This window comes from Etheostoma spectabile, chromosome 2 (assembly GCF_008692095.1).
Source record: "Etheostoma spectabile isolate EspeVRDwgs_2016 chromosome 2, UIUC_Espe_1.0, whole genome shotgun sequence".
Classification (NCBI taxonomy): Eukaryota; Metazoa; Chordata; class Actinopteri; order Perciformes; family Percidae; genus Etheostoma; species Etheostoma spectabile.
This window is the reverse complement of record NC_045734.1, coordinates 10377326-10397061: the sequence shown is the minus strand read 5'-3', so window position 1 is coordinate 10397061 and position 19736 is coordinate 10377326. Positions and strand designations below refer to the sequence as shown.

The following is a 19736-nucleotide window of genomic DNA, read 5'->3' as shown; positions in this document are numbered from 1 at the left end:
ACTGCACACAATAATTACATTAGTTCATTACTGTCTACCCAGTTTGTGTTTGCATTTCAACACCCAGCAATTACTTATCAAGATCAAAAGATAAGCAGTATTTAAATGCTTTTCTAATAATTGAAAGGGAGTGTTAAAAGATGAATGTAACACTATAACATTTCACAGCTCTAGTATATCTTATAGGTTGATTCCCTCATTGACTCTTTAGAGTTAATTTCTTTCGCAAAAGCATCTTCAAATATACAGTCTCTATTTGTTTTATTTGGACATATTTTACAGCCGCAGACACCGTATTTAGGATTTGATAGCCCATTTGGTGATACTCCAGGTCTTACTCCAGGGCTGTAACAGTGGGCATATGGGATGCGTCTCTGACTGTCTGCCCGAGTAGTCTTAACAGAATCAACCAGCCATCTGGCGGAGAGAGGGTGCTTCTGAGCTGTTAAATGTGTGCAGGTGACTTCTTAACTTTAATTCAGAGTCATTGTGGTTAAAAGTGTGAGCACAATAGCAGAAATGTGCACATTTTGCTACTGCACATTATCAAGCCCTCAAGTGCATTGTTCTGTTCTGAGGTAACTTTAAAGCCCACAATCACTATCAATGAATGTCAACACACTCATCTTTCATTTTGTTTGAAATAAACCAGATTTCCGTCTTTAGAATAGTGCAGTAACAAAATGTGCACATTTCTGCTATTGTACTGAATTGACTAATTAACACTAGTCAGGGATGGCACAAGTTCAGGATTTTATGTGTTGATATACTCATTCATTTCCACATCGGATTTGGACGGTTAGAAGCTTTGTGGAAAGCTGACTTTAGCTTCTACACGCAGCTGAAAAAAAACGATAACAAAACAATGTCCCCATGTCGCAATGTAATTCAAGTGCTCAGGAAAATGGAAATGTGAGTATCTGCAAACTCCATCTGTTAAGGAGGATTGTATTATAAGATCCAATGCTGCAGAACATCTACTAATGGACCTTGCTGTGATATTGTATTTTCAACTTCTGTTTCCATGGTCAAGAATGAACTTTTAGTTTTGTCATGAATTTGGATAATAAACTAACTTCTTCAAGCTATAGTAAAATTTAAATGACAATCATATTCAATTTTATTTGTTGCTTTTTGCTTATTATTCTCGTTTGCCCACACTGATGTTTTCCTCTCAGCTCTCTAAAGGTTTGTGTAGTTGTTTATTTTCACAGCTCATTGCTTTCTTTTATTAACACCAGTGTGCGATCGTTTTTGTGTGTAAATCTGCATTTTTTGCACCTGGACTGTTATATTGTTCAATGTGGAGTCCGTTTCAATGATGAAATATGAGGAAGGTTAGTCACTAAGTTTATAGTGGGTCTTCTGTCTCTCTTAATGGGTGCTGTCCAGGGTGCTGGAGAAGTTGGGAGCTGCTGAAGCTGTCAGGCTTCTTTTTATGATTCAGTGATTATGATTCAGTGATTAGAAGTGCAAGCACCAAAACTAATTGTATATCCCAAGTGTTTTTGGTTGTGTCTGTCTCTATATTTATTTCTTGCCAAGATGATGGTGGTCTATATCCAATTCATCTAATTTAAAGTAAAGACAATACATTCAGCACCACCACTGCAAAGGGCAACACCCCTTTAACCAACAAACGTGATCCACAAACCAAAGTATTTTAAAGGAAAGTAAAGTGAAGTGGCCATAGTACGTAAAATATTGCAATGTAAGTAAGTTAGTAACTTGAAATTAAATTGAATAGAAGAATGTGTATTTAAATAATATAGCAAAAGTAAGTAACAATGATATAAATTATATTGAAGTGTGACCATAATACAAATAATATTACAAAAGTATGTCCTCAAAACAGAAAAATTTGAATATGTTCAGATGTACATTGAGCCATCAGGTGGTGCAGAGATTGACAGCGGCCGGTATGAATGACCTGTGACCTAATACCACAATGGGAAAATACTCCACTACAAGTAAAAGTCTTGCATTCAGAACCTTCCCTAAGTAAAAGTGTCTAAGTATCACCTAAATGTAATTAAAGTATCAAAAATATGTTCCCTATCAGCATTTTACTATGATATATGATTAATTATACTGCTGCATTGAAGTGTATGTTGCATCTATTTTACTGCAGTAGGTGTTGAATGTTGGGCTAATAATTTAACTCTTTTATCTACAGCATTGCAACATTTACTATACTGTAAGATCATTATATGTTTGAGAACCATGTCTCTCTATAAAGACCCTGTTTTCGGCTTTGTGACGATGGATTTTCCAGCTAATCAATGAGGATTTTATTTTGTTTATTTTTCTCAGCCCATGAAGGAAAACTGAATCCTTCAGTGTATGTTCCAAATCAACAACTTTAGGGATAGGCCCTACATGGTTTTCACTGGAGAGGAAGGGTATGTAAAGTTGTAACCTGAAAAGTAACTGAAATTGTCAGATGCGTGCAGTGAAGTCAAAAGTACAATATTTTCCTCTGGGATGTTGCAAATGGAAATACTCAAGTAAAGTAGACTACAAACACCACGAATTTCTACTTGAGTAAATGTACTTATTCTTATTTACGTTCCACCACTGGACTAACCTAAGACTATATGTAGGCCTATATGTTGCCGTCCACCAGTTTGATCAACTAAATGAGCTTAGATTACAAATACCTCATCCTCCTTTAAGAGTATCCATCCGTGGTGAGGCGGCGGCCGCTTTAAGAGGAGCTGTCTCCGACGTCAGCACCGTTTTATAGACATGTGGCTCTGACATCCAATAGCCTGATCATCAGGGCTTTAGTCTGCCTCTTTTTCACTGGAGATCCCTCTGCTGAAGACCATCGTAGACAGGGGTTAGCCACGGTTGCAAGATCATCCCCACCAGAAACAATTATATGATCGTGATTTCCTCCCCTTACGCACCTGCAGCATCACGTTTATATTCACAGCTAGAACCACCGTGTAGCAACCATGTCTGTAGCGGGGCTGAAGAAGCAATTCCACAAAGCCACTCAGGTAAGAAGAACGCGACGTCCTGAACACAAGATCTTCATGTTGCAGTGTCACATTGTTGAAGAACAGTGCAGTGGAGATCGGGCTTTATTAACTCCTCGGGCTGCACCTATACATATAGCATCCTGCTGTAGCTGTGCTCCATCTATTCCCTCTAAATCACTTACTCAGTGCTGTCCTGGTGCTGAAATGTACTCCACTATAAATATGGTGCAGTATTGCACCAATAGAATAATTTATTACTCGTGTTTTGCACTGCAGCATCCGCTGCTTTTTTTTTGCTGTGGTTAACAGGAAGGCCCACGATAATGGTTCAGTCCTGTTTCTGTGTGGCCATCTGGGAGGCACACAGATGATGTGTGATGATGGTGATGTCGGCGACGTCGATTCCTATCTGTACCCTTCAGATGACATTCCGCACAGAAAACTAGCGGAGCTGCAGCTCATGGCAGCCGCTCACATTTGCGCAAGTTGTTGCCCTTTATGAAGGACGGTTTTAATCAGATTCTTTCAGTCGAACACGGTGGGAACTCCGAGGAGGAGCACGATGTTACGCAATCGTTAAGTGCGCCTTGGAGAAATCCGCTCCTACTGTACCAGCAGCGGCACGCCATGTCCTCGGCGCCCTCTAAACTCACTGATCTTCTGTTGCGGGATACCAGTGCTGAATGAAGTCATGTCTCCCCTTTTTAATGCTGAATCATCTGTTGGTTTTAGATAGGACTAATGCATGAGAAGATACTCAGTTCAAGGTTACTAAGAGACTTCCTAGCCCCCCCTTTTAGTATCTTAGTTATTTTATGTAGAGCTCAGATTCTCAGTAAGTTTGAAGGCCATCAGAGTGCTGGTCATAGGCAGGCCCCCCATCAGAAATTATGGACAGGGGGACAACATGGTCCAGATTGGAGACCCCTCATCCAACCCACACCAGCACTATAGACATGTGTAACCTGGGGTCATCTGTACCCTTTGGCCCCGCCACCCACTCACAGCAGCCTGGCCATTGGTCACCAAAAGGATTGATGGTCAAAGGTATGGACAGATCTGTCCCCGCAGCCTTCCACTAACTCTAAAGCTTAGAATGACTTTTATTTCTGGTGTTGGCTGGGAGCGCAGCATCTGAGGGAGGATGTCCTGTTTCTCGGGGTGAGTCACAGTAACATTGACAGTCAGCTTGAAGCGTCACACAGCAGGACACCCGGAGCCTGGCTGAGTCACATACACACACACACACATACACACATGCTGCTCTCTCCCTCCTTGTTCTCCAGTTCACCCAGTTTCCAAATGGCCTTAGCTACAGCTCCCAGTTTACATTATTTCTAATTGTCACTGAGATAGTTGGGAGGGTATAATTTCTTATTTGTGACACTGTGTATTTCTTGAAGGTTGCCGTCTGTAGATAGTAAAAGCTATTAATTACATGTTGGACCTGAATTACTAGTATTACTATTAGCAGTTTGTGAGAAAAGGAGTTAATTTACACATTTAAGAGCTGGGATCCATGTGGCGATACAACAGAGTCTAGTATTTTATTTTTTGTTATTTATGCTGCCATTAGATATTATTGTTCATGTCATACTAACATTTGAGAGACTTGATTGATGATTTAAGCCAGGCACAGGAATGTTGTTATTCTTGAAGTGCATCACTTATAGATCAAATATAAACAATAAACTGAAAGTTTCATAATTTTTAAGGATGAAATCAAATAAAAGGGAATAAGAAAAATTAGCAGAAGGTTGTGTTCTGCTGTTAACATCTCAGTTTTAATCAGGAGCTCATTTGGTCAGATTCTAAGTAGACAGTAGACAGCAGCCAACCCAGGGCATTGGATGGCTGCACAGATTGGGTTAATTCTGTGTGACGAGTCTATTGTTACACATCAGCAGAGCCTTCACGCACCCTGCAGATGTTCCTCTAGTCTACAGCCTCAAATGCTTCTGTGTGTGAGGCAAGGGTGCATAAGAGAATTCATATCTGTAAATATGCATACAGTTATGGCACTTTCAGTGTGCATGCATAAAGAGGCATGGTTGAGTAAATATGCAGTGAACAGCCTGCATCTGAATTTGTAGATTTTTACGGTCTTCGTTACACAGTTTTACTCCCACTGTGATTCAGTCAGCTCAAAGCTCAGAGTTAGCTGTCTCTGTGGTCTCCTTCCATCTGTTCTTCAGCATTATACACATCCCCAACCCCCAACACACACACTGTCACCCTCCACAGACTCCTAGTGGCAGAAGGCTCCTATTAACCCCTCTGTTGCAGTGCCACAGCCCTGTAATCCAGGCCCAGACTCACTAAGACAGCAACCCAACAATCTGGCTATTTACACACACATCCTCCAATCAGGCCATGGCAGTACCCCCACCCCAACACATCAAGAGGTGGGGTAACAAAGACTAAGGGATTAGGCCAGGGATTTAAAAGAATTTGACAGGAATTTGTCATAATGTATATAAGCATTAAAGGAATGGTTCAAATTTTTGGGAAATATGGGAAATGGGAAATTTGCAGAGAATTAGATGATATTATGTTAACATTATGTCTGTATGGTAGCCAGTTAGCTTATGTTAGCATAAAGACAAAATATTCCTGTAATGGCATTACCTATACACAAGATGTGTAGTCATCTCTTTTGTCAGTGTCATCACTCTGGACAGTTAGGTGTGGGTAATAAAATGTAATGGCTATTGGATGAAATAACCAGATAATCATTTTATTTCAGCTAATACAGCAAATTGAATACACAACAATTTAGGTTTCTTTATTGACAAATTGATGCAAAATCATATTAATACCAATATTGGCTTAAAGCAGTCCTAATTGCTGTGCAATATTAAATGGTTCAACCACAGATATCAAATGAAAAGCTACCTTGCGATAAACTGCAAAAATCAAAGTGGATCAAATTGGCTCAAGGTAGGGAAAGCAGAACCATATGGACAGCAGAGTACAGGACATTGTAGGCCTAATATCTGTGATGACATAAAATCTCAATACAAAGCATTTCCATAAACACATGGAGCTGCGATAATGTCCAACCATATGTAGATGGAAACAGATTGCACATCATAAAATGCTGCATTGACCTTATAGCCCGATGTGTCACTAATTGCTAATTAGCTGTGCAGCTTTGTCTGACATTAAGTGTACAGCGTCTGCTCTGTGAGAGATGGAAAATCCTCATTCCTGTGCGTTTAGCAGCCTTTTGTCATTATAGACTTAATGTACTCTGCAGAGACAAACCGACCATAAAAGGTAGAACGCATGGAGTCACAGGAGTTTTGTGAGATTAACACACACATGCTCACACAACCTCCGCTTCACCTTCTCACATACATACATACATTTATTTTACACAATCACACTTTTTTCTCTGATGGAAGACATATATTTTTCTTATCCAAGGACATCCTGGCTCATTGTGGTGCATTAATAACGGTGGCCATTTTATAAAGAAAGGAAGCACGGGGCATGAAGGGTAAAACCCAGCAGGTCCACTTCAAATTGCCTTTAATCATGGTGTGTGTGTGTGTGCGTGTGCGTGTTTGTGTGTTGTGAGCCTTCTTACTTGTGGCTTTTATATCCTCAACTAATGGTTTTACAAAAGAGTAGATTGCATGGTGCAGCACCTACAGTGATTGTTAAGTCAACTCCCAGTTTAAATACCATCTTTTATATTTGTCTTAAGGCTGCCGAGAGCATATCTCAGAGGAGTGAGTGTGTGCGGCCAGCAGGAAGACAAAAATGATGATCATTAAATAGAATCTACAGAAAGGAGAGAGGGGAGATGAAGAGGATGGAAAGAAAGCCTGAGAAAGTGTGCCAGAGTGAGATGGGGAGAACAAAAAGAAGAGTCTTTTGGGGGTGGGTCTTGTAGCTTTTCCAGATAAAATGGTTGCTTTGCTTGTTGTCAATGTTAGAAAGAGGCTAATAACTTTCCTCACAGGTATGGAAGCTTCTGCATGCGCGTCATGTTTAAATCCATTGAGGCACTTATTTTTGTATGTACAGTTTGTGAATTTAAGAGTTAGATGAATTTCAAAAGTGATTATATATGATTGACCTTTTTTCTGTCAAAGTTTTATTATGGTACCTTTACCTATAGTACTACTTTGAGTCCTAGCTGCAAGGTCAGTACTGAGGAGGAAGCCATTGCTCTTAATAAGGTCCAAACATTATTGTGTGCTAAATATACTTCTAGTTACTGTATTTTCATCTATATTCTTGGGCACCAATCAACATCATATTATTACTTATAACATATAATAATTTTGAAATATTAAATCTAATCACTTTGATGAATTTAGAATAGTAGTATCACCGATCAAATATATTGTCAGTAACACCAGATTTGTGTGAACACTGTGTACATTTCTTTCCAAATGGAGATACTCAGTGTTCAAAATATAAAAAAATATACACATGGAAAAGTACTGCAAGCACAAATTACAAATAACTTTTTAATGAAACAAATATCTCCATATTTGAAAAACACCTCACATTGTGAACTCTGGGTAACAATGCCACCTATTATGATTTGGAAGTGATCTGAAAACTTGGCCAAGGCACCTTTTGAGGAATGGCTGTAGGAGCAGCATGAAGTGTTCTATCACCAATGTTCTGTATGTAAACAACATAATCTGTCAAGGTACAGTAGCTACATTATCTGTCTGAGTACATGTAGGTGTTAAGAAACAGCTAACACATTTGGATAGTGTAAATTTCTTACAATGTGTAGCAGAGCAATAATCCTTCATTTTGTATTCAGCCCTGGTTCTACTAGAGGTTTCCCAGTGTGTGTGCTGAATACTAATATGAGTACTACACGTCTTATCCTCATTGTATTGTGTGTAGCATTATGATCTTGCAATTCAAAACCATCTAGCTTTAGTTTGTAGCTTAGAGACAAATAATGAAGTTATTTTGTGGTCCATTTGAAGTTAATTCGCCATGTATGTAAGTGCACAGACGTAGACACGGAAGGTATGTCCAGCTTGTCTTTCCTCAGAAATGGGTATGGAATGTGCAAGCATGAATTTGAGTGTGCATAGATGTACATCCGTGTGTGCCCATGGACAGCAGTGGGGTCCCTGGATGTGACTGACGCCTGCAGGGCTTTAGGACAGCAGATTGTGAGTGGGTGACTCATCCAGCCTGGATCCTCACCGAGGCCTACTGCAGTGCAGGGTAAAATAGATCCATCTGGGAGATAACAGAAGAGGCGGGAGCGGCGAAGAGAGTAAGGACTCTTTCTTTACTTTCTTCACGATAAGAGAAGACAAGAAAGGGGAAAGAGAAGTAGATAGTTAAAAGGTAGGGAGTGGCAGGGAGATAAAGGGAAATTCCCAAGAGATACTGAAGGCTAGAGCAGGAGGAAGGACTCTGCCAAGTCAAACAGACGGAAGTGTGGAGAATGCTTACGTTCTTGTTGGGTTTAGGAGAAACTGAATTTCATCAGCTGATATTGCTATTATACCATATTTTTACTGAAAAAGTCCGGGTAGGGCTGCATCCATCGATTGCATTCACCAATTGTGCCTATCATTTTCTCAATTAATCTATTTGTCAAAATAAGGAATACCTGCCAATCAAAGCTTAAGGTCTTCAAATAACCTTTGTCCAACAAACACTCCAAAAGAGTTTACTACAATCCATGACAGATATAGGCTTCTAGATTTTGCTTCCAGCGTGTGTGGTATTTTGCTTGGAAAATAATTATTCAATTGCAAAATTTGGCTATGATTAAAAAATAAAAAAATAAAACAAAAAAAAAGTCAAATAAATGTCTCAGTCATCTAGGTCAACGGATTCACGGAGTAGTAGCAATAGTTTGTATTTGTAATATCACAAGAGAAAGCCAGTACTGGACAGTCCTGCAGACCCCCAGTTTACAGTCATTGACAACATTTTTTATGTTTTTGCTCTATACATTTCAGTTATCTCTCTGACAAGTGCAAATATTTCTCTGAGATTTGATCCCAGCTTCTGAAGGCTGCTTCCTTTCAATAGTTTCAAACAATGAAATCTTTCCCAGAATCCCCAGAAATCCTTTAGATAGTATTACAACAGCAACCTTTTTTTAAAAGTAAGTGTTTTAGTATAACTAGCAGGAAACAAGTTATAATGGAGGTACGTTTGGAGACACTACCTTATTTAATCATTAAATTGATAGCCTACGTATTTTTGTCTTGTCTCTTTTCTGTGTTGTAGTTTGTAGATGGTCCCTAAGCACTCTAACTGCCTCTCAACACAGCTAAATTAGCAGAACCTTCATGTATTTCTTTCACATATACAGCAGTCAAATTCACTGTTTTCCTTCGAAAATAATCACTGCACATTGGTAGGCACTTTTAATGACATTTTAAACATGTTAAGAGCCTTAAAACACGTTTAAAACTTGCCCTTTTTAAGCTTGTTGGGTGCTAATGCTAGCAAGAAGATAACATGGTGTAGGCAGCACCGATTGGTTTAGTTTTCTCTCTACTGACACATCTCCACATTTACAAACAACAGAGCTACATGTTGGAATCGAACAAAATTCTCCTTTAATCATATGATAAACACGACTCGCCATCTCTAGAGCTGTTACTACACATTATAATGAGGGGTGGCCATAATCAACACAGCAAGTCTGATATTCTGTATATCTCAATGAAAGTATTATATAGAACAGGGTCGACATTGGCGGAAACTTTGAATAAACTGTTGACAAGACTGGACATGTAGTAGCCAGAAGGTTTAAAACTGGGCTGTGGAGTTCACAGCGTTCTGACGTCAGTTTTGTTCTGGAGGTCAATGACAGATGGACGCAGTCTGTACCAGTCCTAATCTTAGCTTGTCCTGTGGTTAAATGCTATCAGCATATTTTGAATAAGAGTACTGGCAAGGTAAACTCGTTAAATGTCCTCATGCTAACGGTGTTAAGCCAGTTTAAAATTTGCCAAGAAGAAAGATGTGCTGAGTGAAGGAAACTGTGTTCTGCAGATTCAGTCATCCAGGCGGTAGCTTGGTGTTTGGTTTGGTTTTATAGGAAGTGAGCTCTTGTTGATCACTGTCTGTGGTTTCTTTCTCCTCTTTTCCACTCCCTTATTTCTGATCCTCCCTCTCTCCCAGCATCAGTATTCAGGCGACGGTTAATGTTTTATTCAGGACTGGCATATTATATATTCCAGGCATCAACCACTGCAGGAGCTACTGCTGATGGCTTGGTGCTGAAAAAGGGAAATTCTCACGACCTGTTATTAACTGCTGAGTGAAGGTTTGTCTTATCTAACTTAATGAAGGGAGAAATTGAGCGTAGGTACTTATGTGTTCTGCATAGTTCTCCCTAAAATATTATTTGATGATATTGAGCATTAATACCACTAGGTTTTTCTTAATATGATTATTCCACAGTTAATGTGTTAACATTCTTGCAGAGGGTAAATGTTTTTGCTTTTATCCGTGGCAATAGTTATAAAATTGATAAGACTAAATTAAACCACACACACACACACACACACGCAAGCACACGCAAGCACACGCACACGCGCACACACACACACACACTCTACTTCAGGGACATTCAGGTCACATCATTACCCAAATCTATAACCCAGAAGCTTGACGTACACAAAACCCAATTTTGGTTATTGGCTTTTATAACAGCCGACGTGTAATGAAGTGCAATGCAGCATAATTTGTAGATATGGATGTTTTTACATCCCCAGAGACCTTGTATTATCTGATGTGTAGTGCATTTACTCTGGGTTGAAGGTCATTGTCCAGTCAAAGCTCCTGAACCAAGTCATTTTCAGTCAAGATTTGAGACAGAAATGTAACATTTTGCATTGATACAATAAATAAAGAAATAACATTAAACAAGACAAGAAGAAAAACAAGAGTCGTCAGCCACTCTAGCCCCTAAAGCGAGACTGTAATGATCATTGTAAAGAAAACCAAATAGTTAGAGAAGGCGAATAGAGAAAGGTTGAGGTCCACATTTTATTTTTGGCAGCAGTAATGAGTAATAAATAGCCAGAGGGTGGTGACAGAATAAAGGTCTTGGGAAACCTATGTCAGTATAGATAAATTAGGATATGTTTGTGACAGTATATTGATGTAGCCAAAAGATCATCATTAATTTTTTTGGGATTTTATGACATTAAATGTAATTTAATATTAGAGATAGCATATATAATATATATAGCACTGTTGGTTGGTCCAGACGGAATTATCTTGTTGACTATTTGATGGATGCAATGAAAATTTTGAAAAAACATTTATGATCCCCTGTGGAAAAATCCTACCGACTTTGATGATCCCCGACCGTTTGTCTCCTGGCAACCATGAGGTTGACATTTGTCAACAACATCATCAGGTCAAAATGATCAAATACTTGCAAAGCAAATGACATTTCCATCAGCCTTAGCTGTAATTTGTGTTTAGTGCTAATTACCTAACGTTATAATGCTAACATGCTAAAGAAAGATGGTGAACATGGTAGTACAACCTCACAGAGTTACTTGCGTAGCTGTAGAATCTTGGTCTTGTTTCTGAGCATTTAGACATGAACTATTTCAATGTGCATGGGCCTGGTTTACGTCAGCATTCTAATCAGTGCAGAGTAGCAGTAAGGGCAAAGTACTATTGAAGTTGTACTTTGGTCGATAACTAACTTATTGGTCAAAATAAAATTTGGACTGTCAGAGGATCACCATAGTTCACAAAGACAATAGATAAGTATTAATTAATTTCACGGCAGTTATCAAGAAACTTTACTAAAAAACAGCCTGTTGTAAGAAGGAGTCAACCTCTGGGAACCATGAATGTCCAAAATTTCACAGCAATCTATAAGATTTTTCAATCCAAATCAAAGTAGCAGACTGGCACACCTGTGAGTTATGACATGCTAAAAGCACAAAGGAGCAAAATGCAATGACACAGCATAATATGAACTTTATATTGTAGCAGACACATGTATTGCTGGAAATGGAGTAGAGAAGACAACTGTGCAGGAGAAGTGTGGGGCAGAAAGAAAGAAAGCAGGATGAAAGATGATTGGAAGAGGTTGAAGTGTAGGAGAGATCAGGAAGAGACGAGAGGAGGAAGCCATGAGAAGAGGGATGATGGGAACAAAAGCAGAGAGGAGGTTTTGCTTTCAGGCAGCTGCAGCATCATGTGCTCAGTCCTAATGCCTTATTAGGCTCATGAGAGGACAGTAATGAGGGGTGGGAGAGAACAGAACATGCTTTATTGTATTTACATGTCTGCTAAAGCAAGTGTCCAGCAGGTTTTAGGTGGGGGGGGGGGGGGGGGGGGGGGGGGGGGGGGGGGGGGGGGGGGGGGGTGTTATGTATCTTTTTGTGCTTGTATGCTTCCCCTAGTGGAAATAAAAAAGCCATGTTATTTGATCTAGCCGTAGACTCACCCTCTGCTTACACACAGCGTCCTCCTACCAGCTGCAGAGCTGAGACTAAATGGCTTGTCAGGGATTATACTCGGATTAATCAGAGCACAGTGACTCTGCATCACACTTTGGAACTGTGTGTGAGTCCGAATCAGAGCACTGCAGCTTTAATCTGAAACGTGGTGCATGCACCGGATGGCGGGATCAGAGATCCGCGACTCTTCCTCGCAGTATTTTATTAGAGCATTGCTAATATATAATTATTTTGCTTTATGCTGAAAAACACTCACGTTTTTAAGGAATGATCATGTGGAGAGGCATATACAGCATGTCGGCTTCAAGTCTTCAGTTATATATGATACAGTAATAAATGATCTAAAGTCGTACTATTATGTGTAATTGCTCTAATGTTATTGTTTACCATGCAGTTAAGGTATGAGTAATTAAATCACGCTGGTGCTTTGTGTAAACAAGCCTCGTCATCATCTTCTAGACTTGTACAAAGTGACACAGGCTTATGGGTTAGCAAACTTCTTTTTTTCTGTCGTGACAAAACACCGCCCACACATGCTGTGGATTAGACATCTTGAATTAACTGCAAATGAAGAATATCTTTTTAATTGATAATAAATGGTCTGCAGTATACTTGCATGTACAGTAGGTGTAAATGTTAGCAGCAATGTAAGCAGGTGATTTCAGTGTAGATTAATTAGTTTGAGTAGATAAAGTTAAGAAAGTGTGACAATCCTAGGAGAAAAGGAGTCTTAATATAAATGGAATTGATTAGATTTTTGTTTTTTTGTTTTCTGTCTTAAAAGTTTGCATAGAACACACCTAAATCAAGTGAAACGCATACAGTATATTCTCATTTGAGCAAGACTTTACTGTTCACCAACCTTATATAAACATTTAAGACTATAATGTGGTTGTTAGCAGATATGAACAAGATATGTTATTCATGTGTTTATCAAGAACTGTATCCCCTCATGTGAGCACCCATCGATGGAGGCTGGTGTATAAACATATACAAAAGATCTTCATTGGAGAAGTAAATAGTGTATATTAATAACCATTCTTTGTGTGCTTTTTGTTAGGGTTTTTTCTTCCTCTTGTTGGCATATTCCCTAAAAAATCTCATGAAGCAGATGTTTGTGTCTCACCACTGAGATAACACCAACCATTGTTTCATGAGATTGTATGTTAAAACACTTGAGTGTCTGGGCTTGAATACATAAATTATTATCAACCTCAACATACTTTATTATCATGGGCACAAACACAGAATAGCTTCAGATTTCTGTCAGTCGACTAATCAATTAAATAGGCTAATAATATTGTACACATACTTTGCAGTAAACATCTCTCTTTGAATCAATATAAAGATTCAGTAGTAACCGTCAGTATTCAGGGCATCGTTATGTTTTGCTTTGTGTCCTTTCCTAAGATGACCGTCTTTATGTAAAACTTATCAAATCAGACCAATAGCAGATAGTCAGTTGAATAGCAGATAGTCAATATCAAAAATAGAGAATGTTGGTCTGTTGAGGCTTTTTGATTTTCTCCTTTTTTATTGGGTCATGCCGGCCTCTAGATGTATTAAAATTGGTTTTTTATTTTGTGAGGGATTGGTACAGTGTGATTGAACGTCTGTGGTTTTTTTAGCTGCTTTCATTGATTTTCTAAGAGCTAGGCTGCTTGTTTCTTGCAGGATCCATTATTCTGTTGTCACTGCCTGATAGTTTAGCTGGAAGTTAGAAGTGAAAGACATTTATCTTCATCAACAATGATAATGAATCTTCCGACATGCCTGGCAGCATTTGTTCACCTCCAGTCTGGTGTTGTATTGAAAGCTGTAAAAAGATGTGTTGAGTTCAGGAACCTTAGATGAGTGTTGGGGTCCCTGCGCTCTTACAGACCACAGGGACATTCTGTACACTCCTGCTGGATTGTGACATGTTGGTTTCCTTCATGGTGCAAACACCGTTTCACTGCAGGCATGTTGGTACAGCATTTAAACACTCTGACATACTTTTATTGTCTTTATCTTATTTCTTCTCTTGCTGTTGTTCAAGATCTCTTCTACCTATCACCTTTCTTTTCTAATGTGTTCACGGTTTATTTTAGTCTTCATGTACATATTTATTATGTTTACATTATATATTATGAGACCTTGATGTTTACCTACACACGGCCTAGCATTAAAATAAATACAGAAGAACAAACATTTTTTACTTTTTTAATTTATCATAATAAAATCTATTTATTTTGCATTATGTTACATAATGGCATAATGTGTAATAATGCAAAAAAAAAAAGCTGGTAAAAAGGCCTTAAATTACTGTAAACAACTGTAGTTGTGCTTCTTTAATTAAAGATAAAAGGGAGCTAATAGGGATTCCATCACTCAGTGTGGATTTCAGTGAGATTCCCGTTTTCATTGGGCTTTGTTTTCGATTACCGGTCGTGTGCTCTGTGGGAGTTTTTGTTTTTGACATCGACTGAGAGAGTGCAGCTACCTTGTTGTGTTGAGTGATGACTCTGCTCAGTTTTAAATGTTGGCATGCATCGAGCCTTGCAGCCTCTGTTCTGTGTTAAAGGTCAAACAGCTGATGAGGAGGACAAAGCAGCTAGGGTCTTCCTGCCAAGAGACACATGGCAGCATCTTCACTGAGCCTCCCTCACTGTTCCCCCAGAGACTGAAATGATAACTAACACCATGACTTCCCCAAACATGTCGAGGAAGCAGCAGAGTTTTAAAATGGCTGCTGTGTCCACATAATGTCATTATATCTTCTTTTCTGGATTCCCTGTGTATAAAAGCCTTAAATGGCTTGTGAATCCTTCTGGGTCACTTCTAATTAATATCATTGTGCTTCCACCTGCTCTCTAATAGCAATAACTCATCTCTAGAAATATTATTAATCTGATTAGATTTTAGTACAAATTGACAAGACAATATAAGGAGCACATTGATATAAACTTGATAAAAATGGGACTATTTAAAGCAGGTTTAAAGTAGTTCTTTATGACCAATGTACAGACAGTACAGAACTAAAGCACAACTATTATCTTAAAGTAAAATGATGTGGACATGATACATCTGGGGATTATAGATACACACACTTTGCAGGCAGCAGTCCGAGCTTTAATAACGATCAGCAATACTGATTTTCAGTGTTCATTATCATAGACATCCCCATCATTACACGTATGCAGGTTTAGCTCATAGCACTGATGGGTAAACATTAAAATCATATGTATATACCAATTGTGTATATATATAACATGTTTCCCTTATTCAGTGCTCATTATGGGCTGGAAGTCAAGTGCTCTACAGGCCTTTAAACTCTGTCATTTATTAGGAGAGACACACTTGCATTTGAAATGGAAATTGAAGAGTGGCAATCAAGTTCAAAGAAAGAGAGAAAGCTTTGTGTTTATGTAGCTCTCTGTGCTTCTGCAGTATGTTTGAGTGATTGCTTAGTAACTCGGTGTGAGCGTCATTTATAAAATCTTTGTTTCAGGGTCATGCTCCTATCTGTCTGCTGGTGATGGATGGAAATGAGAAAATTTGGCTTTAACTAATGATGATAATTATTGTATCTTTGAACGGTTCCACTTTGATGGAAGAACATGTAAAGGATTCGCTCGCTCCTCAAAGCTGTCTCTAGTAAAAAGCCTGCTTCACTAAGTTTTAAACCTGGTGATGTTCTGTACAATCAGTACAACCTCAGTCCTATCTGTTTGCCACTGAGTCAGCTGGACAATCAGAGCTTAGTAGGTGTTATTAAGAATGGGTTGGTCAGCTTCCATCATAGCTAGCTACATCTACAAAAAACAATGAAAAGAATGAATATTGACACAGCGCTACAGTTTTGGGTAAATTGACTTGAAATAATTAAAATAATTACTATTAAATTGTCTTATTTGATTGATGTTAAAATTATTAAATAAACCGCTCATACCAACCACTTTTCCAAATTCTGTGTTTACTGAAAATTACGTCAGCAGGACTGACATGGTAACTGACTGGTTAGGACAGAACACAACGCCAACAAGGAAGCAGCTAACATACAGTAAACACTATGCCAGCCTGTATGAATGGCATGATTCAAAATAGCAATTGAGTGTGATTAAAAGGTTATAAAAAGCTCTCCATCAAGATTTAGCCTGCTAATCCAGAGCTATAACCAGAGACTGGCTGACTTCAGACTATCTGCTGAATCTTAAAGGTGCCTCGTGGAGTTTTCTTGTAAATAAACAAAAGCAATGTTTAAATTTAGAGAAACTTTACTCACAAAACATTTGTAAAGCCATTTTTTATTGGCAAAATATAGGGATCCACCCTTTTAAAAAATGCTCCAGGTTAAGTTTAGTCCTTTTAACTGACTGAAAAACAACACAACCTTAAACTTTCCAGTGAATCCTAAGCACAAACATAGGATCTCTATTTGACACATTGAGACCCAACAAATGGCAGGGAATCTCTGTTGTAGGTTACCTCAAAAATGTAACTTTAACACCAGGATAGAAAACTGTAATGTCCCCGAAAGGGCAATTTTTTGTACAGTACAGGCATATTGACACATAATCCACAACACAAACATTGAACCAGACATCTACAGCACCAGTAATCTAACACATAACACACACACACATCATAAAACAGAATACAGTAAAAAGGAGTACCATGTGTTGCACTTCCCTAAAGGCCTTATGTCATAAATAAATAAAACTACTACACAGTACTTCACATATATTCGTCCTCCAGTCATACCCCTCCCCACTTCTTATTTAATTGGGTTATTGCCATGGGAATGAGTTATTTGCTCTGTTGGTTTTAACATTAGGGTATCTACTGTATATCTACAACCAGAAGGGAGTGGCTTAAACTCCACTGAAAGTGGATGGGCTATATCCATGTAAACCTTGTCTCCCTTCTGTACCAATCTGGTCAGATATAGGTGGTACAGAGCTACCTGTTGTTGTTGTTGTTGTTGTTGTTGCACCTCTGACCAACAGCAGTGATGTCACTGTGTACTGTTTTATACTGTCTTTGGTACTGACACACTGTGAAGTACACTTCTTCATCACTGCAACATGGTGAGATCTTAAACCACTCAGACAAAACAAGAGTTGCAGCTAGTGTTAAACTGCTCTTTAAATGAAGGATAACTATATCAAATGTTAAAGGAAATAAAAATGTAATGTTAAAAATGATTTAGTAGGTTTTACGAAGGAACCTCCATTAGTTGTTTGCATTCAATAGTATGATTGATCCATATCCAGTGTTTAAAAAAAAGAAAATATCAACATATTTTATATAAATGTTCTAACAATCTGTTGTATAGGTGAACAGACAAGATGTTAAGATGAAAGGGTATGGATGTTGAGAAAGGAAGGACAAAGTATGAACAAAATGAGCAGAAAAGGCAGTGTGTGGTTTGAAAATGATTGGATGAGGGAATTGAGGGAATTAAAGGAGAGAATTGAACACATTGAGTCTCTCACACCTTCTCATGGTTCTTGGGCAGGACTATAGGTGGTCTGGCAGTGTCTGAGAGTACTGAAGGTGGGATTGTGCAGAAAATACTAAGCACAAGCAATATACAGTTTATGATAGAAGCAATTTTAGCACAACAGCAAAAGGACGTCCAATGGATGGATTCATATCTTACAGTTTTGTTTAAGTGCACACTCCTGTGTTACCCCACACATTTCCAAAAACCTCATACATAGATCTATTTAGCTGTCTTGCCAGAAATGGTAAAAGCATTAGTAATATATATATAAATAACAACTGTGTTTTTTTGAATGTACATTAACCGGATTCACTGATATTTGTCAGATGTATTGTACACTAAATCCAATCCTATAGCTCAGCAAATCTCGGCCATCTCTCATGTCGTGTGTGTCTCATTACTCATCCTCCATATTTGTCTCCCGCATCCCAATGCTCACAAACTATGGCACGTTTTCCTCTCACACACACACAGTGCCAGCTGGTTTACCCTCCCCTTCCTCCCCCGTTTTACCGAGCGGTACATGGTTGGATTTGAGTGTGCACACATTTCCCCAGCTACAGATTCATCCCTGCTGTTACGTAAGAGCCATGCAGAGGCTTACACATCAGATTATAATAGCCATGGGCCACACACTCAAAGAGGATAGAGGTCAGTGAAGCAACATGGTCAACCAGTGGACTGATGCTGGCATGTGTCTGGGCAGGAGAAACCTGGCACCCTGTCCTGTCTGTCTCCACTCAGTGTGCATTTGATGTCCACCTGCCTTGCAGGTATTGTTTTATTGTCTGAACTGAGAGGCCAATTTAGAGTTTCATTTTTGTTCACTTAAGATTGTTCACTATCTGTCATCGCTTGTTTTGTGCAACATCACAGCCAGGCGTAACACGTTTTTTTTTGTCTCCACTAATGCCGCCCCAGGTCTTGATGTTCTACTGGATTACTATCATCCTGAAACATGTAGTTGGAGCCTCCCCCACATTGGCTTGGAACACCAGGATTTAGGAACTACAAATGGAACTTCCTTGATTCCACGAGAGCACAGGGTCTATTCTTAGGACAACCTGTACAATTATAGGTTTGCTTCTAAATAAAGTACTTTTATCCATCCACAGTTTAGTCCCGCTGGTGCTACAGTATGTCTAGGTTTTAACGGCAGCAGTGCAGACTCCAGTTAAGATGAATAAAGTCAGACATATTGTTGAGTCACAGTCCAGCTGCAAATAAAATCGGCGCAGTGTTGCATGAGAAACGTGACAATGAGAACAGTGAGGCCTTCAGGCTGTTTGAAGGTGAGGAAAAAAGGGAGTGATAAAGACAGAAGGGAGGTAAAGAAGAGATGCAATCAGAAAAAGGGAGACAAGATCCTCTGGGTATTGTTATGCAATTAGTTTTTTGACTTTTCAAGATTTGGTGGTTCACTGTCATATTGCCGACTGGCCCAAGTGTTCCTGTTTCTCTACCTCGGTCCTCATTCATCATCCTTTTCTTCTCTCACAGCTAAACATGGAAGTGGAAATGGAGAGTTTAAAGGGGTGAAAAAGGTGTACAAATATTTGAACCTAAGTAAATGAGAGGGAGAAACATGTTGGGAGAGTCAGGGAGCAGGTAGGTGGAGAAGGAGAGGAAGGATGTTTTATTGCTGAAAGGAAGAATCAGATACTCCCTTTTTTCATACTCCAGTTATTGTCCAGTAGCCGGGGCAGTCCTTCTAATAACCTCACTAATCACTCTTGTCATTTTTAATCTCCCTCTTCCACCCTAGGCTTATTTAAAGCAGCTGAGATTAGACTAGTGAGCAGGAGAGGGGGGGGG

At 39.0% G+C, this 19736-nt stretch overlaps 1 protein-coding gene and 1 long non-coding RNA gene across 15 annotated transcripts in view; both read left to right on the top strand.

The window, feature by feature from the left end:
- The first annotated feature begins 2742 nt into the window (after positions 1 to 2742).
- sh3gl2a (SH3 domain containing GRB2 like 2a, endophilin A1) overlaps positions 2743 to 19736 on the top strand; it is a 34017-nt gene continuing 17023 nt past the window's right edge. For all 14 annotated transcript variants that reach the window (XM_032544363.1, XM_032544356.1, XM_032544349.1 and 11 more), the window contains exon 1: positions 2743 to 3005. In XM_032544363.1, coding sequence (XP_032400254.1) covers positions 2961 to 3005 — 45 coding nt within the window. In that variant the 5' untranslated portion in view covers positions 2743 to 2960. The remainder of the gene's footprint in view (positions 3006 to 19736) is intronic.
- Positions 10967 to 17302, top strand: LOC116707149 (uncharacterized). Its single transcript, XR_004336410.1, has 3 exons — positions 10967 to 10979; positions 12011 to 12012; positions 16931 to 17302. It is a non-coding gene; the product is annotated as an uncharacterized LOC116707149 (long non-coding RNA).